At 43.0% G+C, this 15099-nt stretch overlaps 1 protein-coding gene across 1 annotated transcript; it reads right to left on the bottom strand.

Annotated features, from left to right (window-relative positions):
* Window positions 1–565: 565 nt before the first annotated feature.
* Window positions 566–14869, bottom strand: LOC119338433 (sodium/hydrogen exchanger 8-like). Its single transcript, XM_037610759.1, has 23 exons — window positions 14719–14869; window positions 14593–14643; window positions 14389–14480; window positions 13886–13963; window positions 13561–13718; window positions 12888–13000; window positions 12702–12835; window positions 11643–11695; window positions 11496–11561; window positions 11163–11207; window positions 11001–11056; window positions 7207–7391; window positions 7027–7077; window positions 6842–6949; window positions 6410–6641; window positions 5424–5726; window positions 4857–4954; window positions 3917–4048; window positions 3583–3801; window positions 3264–3470; window positions 1451–1709; window positions 1046–1347; window positions 566–942 (listed from the first exon to the last, which is right to left on the bottom strand). The coding sequence occupies exons 1-23, from the start codon at window positions 14867–14869 to the stop codon at window positions 583–585; spliced, it is 3453 nt and encodes a 1150-aa protein (XP_037466656.1). The 3' UTR covers window positions 566–582.
* Between the last annotated feature and the right edge of the window lie 230 nt (window positions 14870–15099).

The following is a 15099-nucleotide window of genomic DNA, read 5'->3' as shown; positions in this document are numbered from 1 at the left end:
CGGATGCAGTTGAAGATGCCCTTAGCGCAGCATGTGCATCAAAATGACACATGCGGTCAAATTATTAAATGTAGTATCCACCAAGTACATACTCCCTCTGTCCCATAATATAAGAGTGTTTTGGACGCTACACTAGCGTAAAAAACGCTCTTATATTATGGGATGGAGGGAGTAGTACGATATAAGAACTCAAAATGAGTTGAAAAGAAAAGAACATTGGCAAAGCCGTCAAAAATAGGACTAGATGACTATACACATATCTTATTATGTCCCAATAATAGCACAGGATACGTACAACCGGACGGTAGCACGGGATACATACAACCGAAGTACCCACAAAGTGATGACTATACAGACATCACTTGCTCGGCATGAAAGTCCACACAAGCATCAGTTGTCAAAACTATCTCAGATAGGCTTCCAGTTCCATACACGTTGAAGTTGCGACCAACTTTGCACCCTCCCGTTCCATAGAAAATGTTATTATCGTACATTTTACACATATATAGATATATATACATGCTGCCATTTTTCGTAAGTTCTTTTTCAGCAATAACAAAATATTGGCACATGCTGCATCTGTCAGTTGCCTGGCGGTGGGCCAGAGGATGGATGGAAAGAGAGCATGCTGGGAGAGTCCACTGTGACAATAACGTCTTCCCCCTCGGACTCGTCACCCGAATTATCACCTTCAGCTACCACCCTCCGTTCCTGGCCGGCTGCTTGCTGCGGAAAGGGGGAAAGTGCAGGAGCTGAAGCTTGAGCTTGAGCAAGAGCAGATTTTCTGCTCATCACACTAGGACCCGCCGACTTCACAGAAAGCAGAGGCCGCGTGTTGGATGCCCTTGAAGGCACCTCTGGATAGGAGACGCTGTGCTTCTGGTTTCCCTCCACATGATCAAGCCTCGGTTGCCGCCTCTGAGCAGGGTGCATGTCATCCATCTGTGAATGAGTTGACGCAGTTTTCCGTTTTAGTTGAGCTGATCACATAAATTATGACCGGCTATGAAACATCAACAAAACTGAAGAAAAGACGCATACGTACCATGCCACCATACATGCTGACTTGCAAGGCTCTAGCAGAGAAGCTACCGGGTTGGTTTTTGATTTCAGCTAGGCTTGGATTTCCAGGCCCTTTGGATCTCACAGAATTCTCCGGCCACCTGAGCAAACCGATGTGCTCTTTGCTCTGCGTTCGTGGTGGTCCGAGTTTTGGAGACAGCATTGATGCACTTCTTTGCAGATCGGCTTCCATATCTGGCCTCCCTATTTCAAGCAAGATAGCCCTTGATCTAGCTTCCACCTGATAACTCGATGCAGTATAGCAGTAGTCTATAATGTTCAAGGCTGTAAACAAGAGAGCATTTGAGTCACCCATTACTTCTAAAAAAAATCACTGCTTTTGTTTCAAAAAACAAAGAAGTGGTTGACCGATGAGAATGTGGAAAACCTGAAGACTGCAAGCCAAATAAATTCAAATCAGTGTTCGACGGCAGCAGCACAGCTGGATGTTTGATCGAATTTCGGTTCTCTGTCTTCAGGAATCCTTCCAATAAGATGCCAACGTAATTACGCCCGAGTTCAATGTCTTCTCCCTTAATGTAGATATTGATACTGGATCTTTCAGAAATGAGAACCCTCATCTCATGCATTGCCATTTTCTCAAATATTTGGGGGAGAAACATCCTTGCAATAACTAGAGCACTTTCCTGTAATTTCCACATATGAATGATTAAGGGCTATCGGATATAAATGATGTGAGAAAGGTAACATTATTACGCTAGACCTTGTAGAGTAGTAGTGATGGGTTCACCATGGAAGTTCAGTGTTAGCAGCAATAATACTTGATAGGAATTTGGGTGGACTGACATGCCCATTGGGTGAAGACAAGCAAAAGCCCAAACAAGTAACAACAATGGTTGTAAATGCATAGACGTTCGGGGCTCACTCTCCTCTACACTCGATGATGTGTGGCGCGGGACAACGGTTTGGGCGATGGCGCGGTGCTGGTCCAGCGTGCGGCGCCTGCTCAGGTCACTGACGCGGTCACGGCGGCCATGGCTGCTGTGGACGGCAGTTCGGTGGTTCGGCGTCGGCGGGACACGCGTATCCTGATCTGTATTGGCTCTAGGACTGCGGCGTGGAGTGTGGCCGTCTAGCAAGGAGCCTAAACATGGACCGAGAGTGGGCTGCAATTTTAATTGCGCCAGCCAGGTCTTGAACTCAAGACCACATGGCTCCGATACCATGTAGAAGTGCATGCTCTAGCCAATGCAACTAAAAAACCGATCTGATGAAAAAGACTAGGCAATACATTTATACGTCAAAACGGAGTTCCATCCAACTGCGAGTTGGGGAGTTGCGGCCACCGTGAAAACCGACCTCCAACTTCGGTCATGGCGGGCGACGGCGGTGTCTAAATGCCCTTACCTTATTGAAGGCATCATTTTTGCGGTCATTTTCTCCTCGCTCAGACTATTCTGAGGGGAAACCCTTAATCCGCGCGTCCTAGATCGAACGATAATGGCACTATTGGAGTATTGGTGTCGTATTCCTTCACGTGGGCAATGTTTTGGAGCAAATGCTTGTTGGAGTCGTCAAGAGGTGGAGCGGCATGGCATCTACCGCATCAACGTCGGTGGGTCTTGGCGGCATGGTGTCGCATGCGTCTGGGCGAGCGCAGCGAGGTGGCACTGTTTGGCGCCATGGTGGCGTCGATGGCAGGCCTAGCAAGTTCGATGCGTCAATATCTTCTCTGAAGATGGATCGGTGGAAGACGGCGGCGGCGGCCTATGTAGCGTGCACATGCGGTGACCACTGGGAGTGAGGCGGACCGGTGTGTGCCCCAGACACTTTGGTGTCGGGTCTGTGTATGCGGCTCAGACAATCTGCACCCTTTAATCAAGTTGATAAGAGTAGCGACAGATGTTGCTGAGATGGTGGTTTTAGAGGTATTGATGTATTACTTTGTAAGGTCGTGATGAATAATTAAGAAAATGGCTGCATGCATCTCCCTGATGCAGATGCAGAGGCCGGGGGTTATCCTCCTTTTTAGAAAAACAAAAGAAAAGAAAAACTGGAAAAACGCTGCCACCGACCCACCCACCAATTACAGGTTTACAGGATCCTTGATCTGTAACAAACAGGATGTTAACCAGAATCAAGAAATAAACAACAGAAGAATAAAGACTATACATTGCAGGAAATGTCTAATAGTCAGAACTATATGAGCACACAGGTTAGGCAGCATTAGGAGAGGATACCTGCCACATGAAATCCTCAATAGAAGGATCAGACTGGCGCAGTTGCTCTATTTTTTCAGCTTCAATGAAGAAACAATGCACCACCGATTCTGTAATAATGTCACAAATATATGGCTTTCCAATTAATGCCTCGTATAGACCCAAAGTGCTTCCATGTGACAAAATTGGATCCAGTGAATGCCTGGTGCTGAGTCTCTGACTTGTCCACTGTAAAAAAGGGAGGCAAGGGCAGGTACATGCTCATTAGTGAATCAGCTGGAGTGGCAAAATACATATTTCAATCAAAATGTGATAAAGTGGTCTCAAGACAGAAACATACCTTTACAATTCCAGTCGAAACAAGCCATATACCAGTCGGCCTTGAGCCTTCCCTGTAAAGGATCGTTCCATGTCCTTTTATTGATTCTTTTGTATTACTTAACAACGGATCACGAGCAGCAGCAGGCAGTGCACCAACTAAAGGATGGGTGTTTAGAAGTTTGCTAACTCTTGGCATTTTCACCAGCGGTGGATTCCTCTTAAGTTTCTTCAAGTCTGTCTGCCAAGTGAATTAACTTACCAAAGTTAGTACATTGCGACTTTTGAACTGAAACCTCAGAGATTAATTTACTTTCACTTTGCCAGAAGAAACAGAATCATTTTTCTCCAACTACCTGCAAAGCATCATCGAGATGGACTATTTCCTTTTCCTCGAGCAACCCTGTCTTCCCGAGGTCTTGAATATAGTCGCTCAAGTGTGTCAATACCGCATAAGTTACTTGTCGAGTCTTTAATACACGAAGCACCTGAAAAGTGTGGAAACAGCTTCAGAATCAAGATAACAGTGCACCGGCATAAAAGAAAAAACAAAAGAATCTAGATAGCACCATAACACTGAACTATCAGCATCACCAGGGTATGTTTTCAATTAACATGGCATTACTTAGTTTATTCATGTAGTGAAGTTTTACTTCATTATTAAGAACTACTGTTTGAAATGAGTACAAAATGTAGTATTCTAAAGCCTTATAGACCTAGGATCGATGTTCGACCTAGGACCATTGTAGAAAATCAGTTCAAGAACAACATCAGATGGATTTTGCAAGGGAAAGGACAATTCCTCAAAAACTACAACCAAATCCTTGCATTCCAAACTCTAAATCTAACCATTTACAGGCCTCAGCCTCTCCATGCCATGCAAGAACATGTGTCTCTAAATGCCAAACTGCTCCTGATTTATTCTTCTCCAACACACACCCAAGTGTGTGTTATTTTGTATTAGAAGATGACACCAATAATTGTGAATGTCTTGCAGACAAACAAACAAAAGGAAAGAACCAAAAGTAAAAACAGGAAAAAACTGAAAATCTAAAATAGTATGAAGGCCAAGAAAAGAAACCCAGAAGACAAAACTGTACGTCTATCCTGCAGGTCAGCGAGCTGGTTAGGGGGATGCGCACGAAGCTGAACTAGTCCCATTTTAGTTCACGCAATATGCATTTGTCCTGAAGTTTTGCAGGGAAATCACTAGTTGAACGAATTCACGAGATTTCACGATGCCAATGAATTCATAATAATTTGAGTTAATTGACAGTAGCACATTGTAACCACAACCTGAGGGAATGTAACACGAACATCTTCCAGAAACTTTTTAGCTTCCTCCCCCGCAGCAGTACTTTCATTGATGACAATTCTTGCAATATCACTATCACCTGAAGAACAAGCAAAAATTATAAAAATAATGAAAATAGGTGAAGTGCAATAGGAATATAGGATCTTTAATCTCCAGTGTCCACAAAACAGTATGAATAGGTGACTTCAGACAAGCTTTTCATGGTAATTGCAACATAAAGTAAAGTCACTCACACTCAAGCTTAATGAGCTGGACTCATTTGGACCATCAGATATGTACAAAGTAATTTTGCAATGAAGGCAAGACTTCATCAGTTTGAGCACTAAATGCCGTAACTATTCGACAGGAAAGCAAACTCTGCTTAGCGTAATTATCAGTTTCTAATTCCCACTTATACACTATAACACAAACACCAGTAATATGTTCTCACACATAGCATTTTTCATATAGGAACCAACTACCGACACAGAAATATCTTCTGTACATTTTCCTGGATTTTTCATATAATAACTAGCACATGACAACATATAAAGTGTCAAAAACGTTACCAAGAAAATCATGTAGTTGTCTCCTCGCAATTCTATGAGCACGGAGAAATGCCGCACAAATGTAGCATCCTAACTCCAATCTTTCTACTGTGAAGTATGTGACAAGCCTTCGTGGCAATCTGCTCATCTGAAGGAACCTATAATACTTTGGGAAATGAACACTGGACCGCAAACCATTCCAGTCGCATAATGATTGGCTAGAAACAAGATCCATAGCCTCATCAACAGATCTCATTAACATATGTGCTGTAGATTGAGTTATTCGTCCCTCTTCAAGCATTCCCCAGTAAGCGGCTTGCACACCTGACAAAAATATTTAGCCAATGGTCACTTTAAAATAAACTGTAGTTAACTCCACTCAATTTCGCTTATTCACGGCCTAAGAACTCTCAATTTCAAAAACAAATTATCCTTTGAGAAAATAAGTGTGTAGTAATAGCAATATGTTCACTGTCTATCCTACTTAAACGCACTAGAAGGAGTTAAACAGCTGTAGGCCCTTCAATGGGTGTATGCATAGACATTTCTCATGAACATTGTTTCAGATTTTCTGATTCATTGGTGGGCCAAGACAATATAGTGAAACAAATGTAGCATGAAACTGCATATTCCGTACCATTTCTTTTGACTATTAAGTACACCCTCCGTCGATTTATACAAGGCCACTTGTAATCTGGGTCTAACTTTGAACATCGATCTGACCAACAAGACGTATGCTATATGCCACACGAATATATACCAACGCTTGAATCACTAAATTCTTCACACCAACATCCCAACCAAGCCTAGTGACTTCCGTGACCTGTGGTGAACCACTTAACAAGTTCAGTGTCCTAGATAAGCATGAAGAGTTCATGGAACTAGTTCCATTGTCAAAAGTTTTAGGACCCAGATTCCCAGAGACTGTAGTGCATTTTAGTCTTTTATATGTATGTACCCCCCTTAGCAAACGCAACTTCATCACCACATTAACATGTAGTGCGTACCATTCAAAAGCCGCACTCGTGTATCCCTCAAATTCATTGTATGCACATGATCATCTATGTCAGGACCATCATGAGGATGTGCTTGTTCATCTTCCAAGTCATTCAAACATGTAATATATTTCTTCACAGTAATCCAATCAGCAGGCCCAAGTTCCTCATCATCCCTGAGATCACCAAAAGCCTCCAATGCCTTGTTTAGCATTTCGTATCTTGTGTACTTCAATACACGAAACTGCAGTTGCAGGAAATCATATTAGAAACTGGAGCGCGAGGAGAACATAACTATGCTACTTCATATTCATCAATCATGTTGTGTAACGAAAACTATTGTTCTTTCTGGTTGCAGATGCAGATAACAATGTCAGCAAACCTATGCACCCTTGAGGTAAAAGAAAATGCTTAATAACATTCAGAGCACTTTGTAAAGCTAACCTTTGTTGCTGATAATTTTCCCATGCCGAGTAGGTGCAACAAAAACTGTGTGGTTGAACCATTCACAATCAATGTCAGAAAAACGATGCCACCCGTGAAGAAGACAAACTGCAAAAGAGTTTATTAAGATCAATAAAGCTCAAATTAAATAGTTCATACTTTTCAGGAAAAATCAAAGAGCATACCATTGTTCCAACTTCTGATTTCAGATAACGTTGATCTGCATCGCTACCACGCTAGTAGAAGTATTTCAATAAATATCTCAGAATAATAAATAGTGGGTTACTTAAAAAATGATGTAGACATCCATAATGGTAACAACAGAATGAGGATCAATGGCACTCACACATGAAAAATTAACTTACTTTAACAGACAGAGATAGAGATAGAGCAACAGCCCCTCGCAGCCCTGACCAGACAAGAACTATGGCTTCTTTGAAATCCATACCATACCCAAAGTGACGCAGCAATGGAAACAAAACACTGACAACTATAGCACGCGATATTTGCACGAACACGTAGAGCAGAAGAAGGTACCCCCATGAAGTGCCTGAAATAGCAAGAGATAAAGAGAATTATGTACAAAACTCAAAGATGGGTTAGAACTAAACTCATAACATCTAACGGGAGAGTATACAGGTGCGCCCACCCCTTAGGTGCTACTGTGTGCTCAGTGCTCACCCTCCCGAAAAGGGATGAAAATACTCAAATATTTAGATCCAAATTTTATCTATACATTGACAACAAAGATGAGAGGTTCTCTGATGAAAATAAAAGTTCCAACTATTCACCAAAGAGCTTGTCTTCTTTGCTTCTTCCCATGATGTTAAATTGTACATCATTATCAATCTGACCAAATAGAACAGCATCCAACAGACAGGGGGCTAGCATTTCGTTCCCAGCTAGCCCTAGCGTTGTCGCCACCCACTCCAATCTCAGCACTGAATCTCTCATCCCTCAGCCCCCTGCCCCCTCCTTACTCTGCGTCCTTGCCGCCTCCGGAGGCCACCGCGGCTAAGCCGCGAAGCCGCCACGGCGGGGGCAGCATAGTGGTTTCTGTGCCAGGATAGCGATCTTAGGTAGCTGCAGTGGTGCTCAAGCTTGGTGAAGTCTTGATGCTCCTGGTTGTGCTGGCAGTGCACAGACGAGATGGCCGGCGCTATGATCTTCTAGTGGCGGCGGCCGCCGGCGGGATCCGTGCCCTTCTACACCTTCTTCGCTAGATTTGGTGCTTGTGTGGCCTGTTAAGTTTCATGCACTAGCCAACGCAATCAAAAGTATAAACTGATGAAAAGGGCTAGGCAATCCACATATACACTTCAACACCCGCTCTCATGTGTGACGCGGAAAATCAACACGAGGATATATAGACTCAGAGGTATGGTTCAAGAGGCCTATACATGGCCACAAAGGAGGGCGGCAACAATTTTTAGATAAATTGTGAAAGCTAGGATTTGAACTCAAGACCTTAGCTCTAACACCATGTTAAGTTTCATGCACTAGCGAACACAACAAGAAGTCCGAACTGATGGAAAAGGCTAGGCAATCCACACATACACTTTAACATGCCCCTTGCATAGATGGTGGGCTTTGCGCACGAATCGGATGTGGTGGCGGCAAGGGTTTGTCGGATCTAGCACCTTACACTAGGCGTCGACTCCGTCTCATGGGGAGGATGTGCAAGATCGGTACTCCTCACCTCACCGCCGCCACGAATGCTGACAAGGTTGGCTTTGGCTCGATTGCAGGCAATGGCATATTGCCGATGTATCAGGCAGCGACAATTGCTTGGCACCGCTGGGGCATGCAGAACTACCATCGGCGATGCGATGGTGCAACAATGCCCGGAAGTAAAAGCATCTACAGTGGGACACGGCAAACTCAAACACTGCCCATACATCGTTGTTAACGCCCTGGTCAGTGATTGGTCACAAAGTCTCGACCAGGACACACCCCTCATACTTGCTCTATACGTTCACGCTGACTGACTCTCCTCATATCCAGCTCATATCTAGGGCTGACATGGGAAGGCATGGACGCTCCACAAACCACCTCGTAATGTCAATTTAACAAAAACGATTCCTAAATGGTCGGAGATAACATAATACAGTCTGATCTAACCGCAAACGTGACTATTCGATGTAATAGCTGCTCTTCTTGAACAAGCTTCTACAAAATAATAATCCAAAATTTGCCTCTCGCTCCTCTCGTTCGCCCCTCCTCGCAATACTCCACAGCGGGCAGCCCGCGCTCTAGTTTGTTGAAACCAGGGATGCACGAGGGATGGATCAACGTGCTGCACTACTACACTGATGGGTGGCACCATGCCGCTTGGATGGATTTCACCAACGGCCACATGTGTCGGCCACTAGCGGCAACCTAGAGGCCAGAGACTCCTAGCAGCTCTAGTTTTACCATAACCCCTTCGAAACCTCATTTAGAACTTCCAGGCCAGTCTACAATCCGGAGTAAGTTCCATGATAGCTTCCAGCGAAGGCATTGGGTATCCAACAACTAGGGATGGAAACAGACATCCCGCATAAGTAGAGATTTAGTTCAAATTGAACTAAATCTTAAGAGGGACAGTTAGTTATAAGGTAAATCTATTTTAACTATGGAGCGGTGCAGATCGGGCGTCTCTGTGCACCCCCACCAACAGCACACACATTTGCCAATGGTCCGAAATCTGGGCAGAGCTTTTGGACTAGGTTCCGGGCTGAAGAAAATGGCCAATAAAGGATAGAAAACTGTGTGGGCTATAAAAGGGCCACCTTTCTTCTCCAAGGGTTCTCTTCTACCTCACACTTTGAGCTGAGTTGTTCTCTCTTAAACTCCGCTTTCTCAAGCATTATTTCTTGAAGATATCTCAATCCATCAAATAAATCACACCCATCCTTTGAGTGCAACGAAAGAGGAGTGTCTGATCTACATTCTCACCAAAGGACATCATGTTCCCCTTGAGTTCATCATTTGGTTGGTCACTCTTGGAGGTTGAAGTCTCCTAGGCAATAGTCCCACTAAGGAATCAAATTGTGATTTGCCCCGTTTTTGTGAAGGTTTGGAAGCACCTCAACGTGTACCACAAGTGGTTGGGAAGCAAGTTCATGGTAACATCTCAAGAAGAGAAGGGTGAGCCTTTGTGGTGTTGTTGTCCCTTTGTGGTCCAGTGGTGACCATCTTTCCTCCATGGAAGTGAACATCATGATATCTCACCGTAGCATTCTTTAGGCACACACTTTATAGTCTGCGTAGCTTAAACTTCCTAATAATCAAAGTTAGATTTGTAGTTTTCCTGATTCACCCCCCGCCCCTCTAGGTCGATCTTGATCCTAAGTCAAATAAATGGAGGTTTCATAGAGTTATAATACATTCCAAAAAGTTTCTCTTGTCTCCTGTTGCAGAAGCTCAACAAAGTGCACATGACTTAAAATCCCAAGTTCCAAATATATATATGCTTTCATACACTTCTACTACCACAAAAGCTAAAAGGCATATTCTATAGGTCTGCGATTCAACCTGAGATGTTGTATGGCACGGAATGTTGGTGAACTAAAAGGCGACATGTCCAAAGTTAGGTGTAACAGAGATGGGCATACTGAGAAATGATCAAGTCCGGAATGATGGTGCATGATAGTGTTGGGGTAGCACTAATTGTAGCGAAGCTTGTCCAACATCGTCTGAGATGGTTTGGGCATATATAGCATAGGCCTCAAGAAGCATCAGTGAGACGTGCTGATAATGTCAAGAGAGGTTGGGTAGACCAAACTTCAGATGGAATAAGTCCGTAAAGAGAGACCTGAAGGACGGGAATATCACCAAAGAACTAGCCATGGACAGAGGTGCAGCTTCCACATGCCAAAACCATGACTAGGTTTGAAGATCTTATGGGTTTCAACTCTAGCCTACCCTAACTTATTTGGCACTGAAAGATTTTTTTTGTTGTTGTTGTTGCTTTTGTTCCTCGAAACAAATACTATACACTATTTTACTTTATTTTTTACACTTTTTACCAGGGAAGCTATTTTATGCCCATGCGTAGAATACTAATTATTAACGAAGTATATTAAAGATGATAGAAAGGTATAATGGACTCATCTACTTAAATAGTGCTTTTTGTTAAATAATTGAAGAGTAGGTACAAATACACGAAGATTCATACCATGCTTCTCAAAATGGATATTATCTTGTAGTACACCATCTGCAATGACAACCCCACTAAAGAGAATTCAGATATATTGAACATTACGACAATATTCATATTTGAAGCACTAATACATTATTTTTTCCGACAAGTAGAAAGGTTCAAAGAAGTTGTTGATACCTCAATATGAAAATAAGTGTGTTCGCGATGTAGGCAACCATTTCCCTGAATACAGATATGGAGTTCAAAAACATGTAGACAAATAACTGGCTGCTACAAACTTCACAACCTAAATTTACTATATTTGACTATATTAAACTTAAAACATGTAGACAAATAGGTCTAAATGTAAATCTAATGAATACCAGACGGTGCTCACAGAAATAGAGCATCAACAACTTCATGGAACTGATAGCAATTAACATATTTGACTAGAAGTACTAACGTTGATCATATGCTGAGCATTTTGATATTTGCTGACAATAGGAAGTGGTATATATTGCTTGAACATACCAGAAATGATGCAAACTTTCCTGGCTGTCACCCTTAAAAGCAGTTTTTGCAAAAGCAGCATAGAACCTGCCAAGGTCACAAAGTTAACACTGGAGATAAGATGGTAAAGGATATGCAGATCAGAATGTGAACACAAGTTTTACTAACATCCCCAAGGTCATGACGGCCAGAACACCTGAAACCTCGAATGCATCTTGCGCCTGATACAAACAATATCAGTAACAGAAAATAGCCCCAAAAAAGTTAGAGCACTGATGAGTGATCACGTCTTAAATGGTAAGTCTACATTGACACATATGGCTGAAATTTATCTTGTAGAACACATGGACACACCCAGTGCCAGAAGCTCCCACATCAGGTGGGGTCTGGGGAAGGATTATACGAGATAAGCCTGACCCCTGCACAGTGCAGACAGAGAGGCTGCATTAAACCAAGGACCTCTTGGCACAAGTGGGGAGTACTTCACCATTGCGCCAGGCCTGTCTTGCAGAAGACATGAGGGGGAGAAAATAAGTCATGCACAAGCAATGACAAGCTCTAATCATGAATACTAATTATTTATCCTAAACGAAATTAAAGCTCATATGGATTTAAGGATGATAAATTCAATTTAATGGTACACATTTATTGGTCCCAGAGTTGGAAAGAAAGTAAACTGATTGGACTAGGGTAAAAACGACAACTGAACCATTTCCTGGTACATAAAGAATCTAGAATCATGTCCCTCAAGACTTCTACACAAAAAGGTGTTCTTTTTCACGACAGACATTCAGTTAGCTCACAAAACATCCCCAAAGTTAGTTAGTTGAAGTAAGAATCAGAAGTACAGAATAGTTACAGAATTTTGATTCCAACATGAATCCTCTAACATACCCTCAAAACCGGATGTTTTTTTAAAGCACATAATCATATCTGAGGAAATTCATGAAGCTCTGTCCAGTTCCGTGACTTTAAAATCACACAGAGACTATGCTATGTTTTCGTAGAATACGACGTGCATATCTAGAAGCCTGGTAGCCGTTTCAGTTTGCCAGTAAAACAACATCCCTGCAAAATGGGCTGCTTGACAAGCATTCTCTATGACCGAAACTACGAATTATTCCAGGTGGTGAACTATATGAAAACACTAAAAAAATCATGTCCTTCTAGACAAAATATATTGAAATATCAGGGAGCTTTGGTATGTTCGTTGTGTGATTATCTTACAGTGAAGAAAGCAATATAGCTGACAGCAAGGGTAAGTGAAATCTCTATGATTGTATCATTGAAGATAAAGCCCAGCCATAGTACTGATGCAATTCCAAACGCAAGGCCCAGAGCAACATTGGTGAAAGAAGATACTGATTAGCATTAGTAGCATGGTTATTTATGATCTAATTCAGACTTATAAACTATTCACGTGCGCTCCAAGTGAAACTTCTGTCAAGAACTTTATTATGGACCCTGCATCAAAAGATCTTCCAAGCACCATTCGATAGAATAACTGAAAGACAACAATAGCAGTCCTGTAGAATGCAAGGTCATTTAGTATGAATACAATCCAAAACAATCTTATAACTGTACATGGTGCAATTTGGTAACTACGCTGAAAAAAGGTGCAATGACCCATTGGTGGGTGTGCGAGTCAGGGTTCGATGTTCTGCGGAGGCAGAATAAACCTTGTGTGTTACTTCCAGGATCAAATAAACATGAGTTTCTCATCACTTCTTAAGAATATGCAGAGGTGGTTTACTCCAAACTCACCCCACCCTCTCTAGTTTTTTTTTCTTTCCACATGTTGCTATTTGAATAAAAAAAAGGAATGAACTGAAAATGCAGTTGCGTTAAATCTCAGATATAGTTGTACTAGTGTGATGAATATATCTAATTTTCGTGTGAAGCTTACAGTCTAAAGTGGTTTTCCCAATAATTTCGAGGCATATCTAGCATAACACAAAAAACTCGTAACATGTACATTGAGTCACTCATCCTATTTTGGTTATGATGAATGGAATTGCTCCCAATAGAAGCATGCATTCTAATTAAGAACCAAAAGATGAACGACTCATGGGTCCCAGTGGCATACCCGTCGTTCATTAAGGATTCTCCTTCAATTATTGTGCTGAGCTTTTTACTTGCTCCAAGGTCTTTTAGAAGTGCGACCACAGCAACAGGATCGGTCGCACTAAGCAGTCCACTAAACAAGAATGATGTTTTCCAGTTCCAATTGTATGGAAACGTAAGCTGCGGCAAATTAAGTAGCTAGTATCATTGATTGCAAATTTTTGTTGATAGCTTACCAAGCTGACCACTTGGTAAGTAGCTAGTATCAGAATTGGTCAAAAAAATAGCTGTTAACTGAGCATGAAAAACAAAGGCCTGCCGCCTACGGTATCAATCCAAGTAGATACCTTCACAGCGGTGCCAAGCAGAAACGTCGAGAGCACCACGCCTGGAACGGCGAGTAACACCATCTGCGCCATGCATTTCTGGGAAGTAGACATTTTAGCGCGCACTGAATAACACATATACAGTATGCAGCTGCATGTAGTGCTATGTAACAGTTCAGAACTGAGAACCAGCAGCACATAGCGCTACCAAACTAAAGAACAAATACTTCAGATGCTGCAAGGCAGAAACAGAGTAGCTAGGCAAGTACTGCTTACAGCCTAAAACTTCTGTGTGTGGTGCTCTGTAGCACCAGCTGTTACTCCCTCTGTCCCAGAATATAAGAACGTTTTTACCACTATGCTAGTGTTAAAAACGTTCTTATATTTTGGGACAGAGGGAGTATTTTCTAAATGGAGGAGAACCGAAGATTGACATCAGAATAAGCTACACGGACAGCTCAGATCTCACAACAGACAGACAGACAGAGACAGAGAAACAGACAGACTTGGTAAGAATAGGATACCTTAATCTGGTGTACTTCCATGGAGAAGGAGCTTTCGAAGAGAAGGGCAGGGAGGAAAACCGCGAGCAGGAGGTCGGGATTTATTGCAGCCCCTGCAACATTTTGGGTGGTTGATTCCGAAGCACACTTGCTACAACCGTAAAAATGGATAGAAAATTGTACTACAAGATTATGCATCCTGGTCCAGGGTGAAGAAGAGCTTACAGATACGGATGCCGGCTCCGAGCTTGCCGAGGCCATGCTTGGTCCCGTACTCTGAGCACCATCAAATGGGTCAAGTGAAGAAGGGTGCCGGAGCAGAATAATAAACTGGGCGGGAAGCGGACGGACCGAGGCCTCCGAGGGCGACGCCGAGGACGAGGAGCGCGACAGTGTAGGGCACGCGGGTGCCCCGGAGGAGGTGGCGGGAGCCGATGCCCAGCACGAGGGACACCCCGAAGAAGAGCACGGCGTCGTCCGGGCTGGATCCGGGCTCCTCCATTGCCGCCGCCGCCGCCGCCGCTGCACAAGCTCCGTGGGACACTAGTTGTACTCTTCTTTCCCTCTGAAACCCGATGAATGAGTGACCGTACCACCGGTTGGCAGCACTGCTTGTATTTGTACTGAAGCAACGGCGCTAGTACGTACTGTACCTTTTTTTCCAATGAATAAGGCATGCCAAAAAAAATATGTTGGCATGTTTTACAAAATTCACTATGACAGTAAATTAGG

Source organism: Triticum dicoccoides, chromosome 7B (genome assembly GCF_002162155.2).
Source record: "Triticum dicoccoides isolate Atlit2015 ecotype Zavitan chromosome 7B, WEW_v2.0, whole genome shotgun sequence".
In the NCBI taxonomy this organism is placed as follows: Eukaryota; Viridiplantae; Streptophyta; class Magnoliopsida; order Poales; family Poaceae; genus Triticum; species Triticum dicoccoides.
The sequence above is the reverse complement of the archived record's forward strand: the minus strand, read 5'-3'. Positions and strand labels throughout refer to the sequence as shown.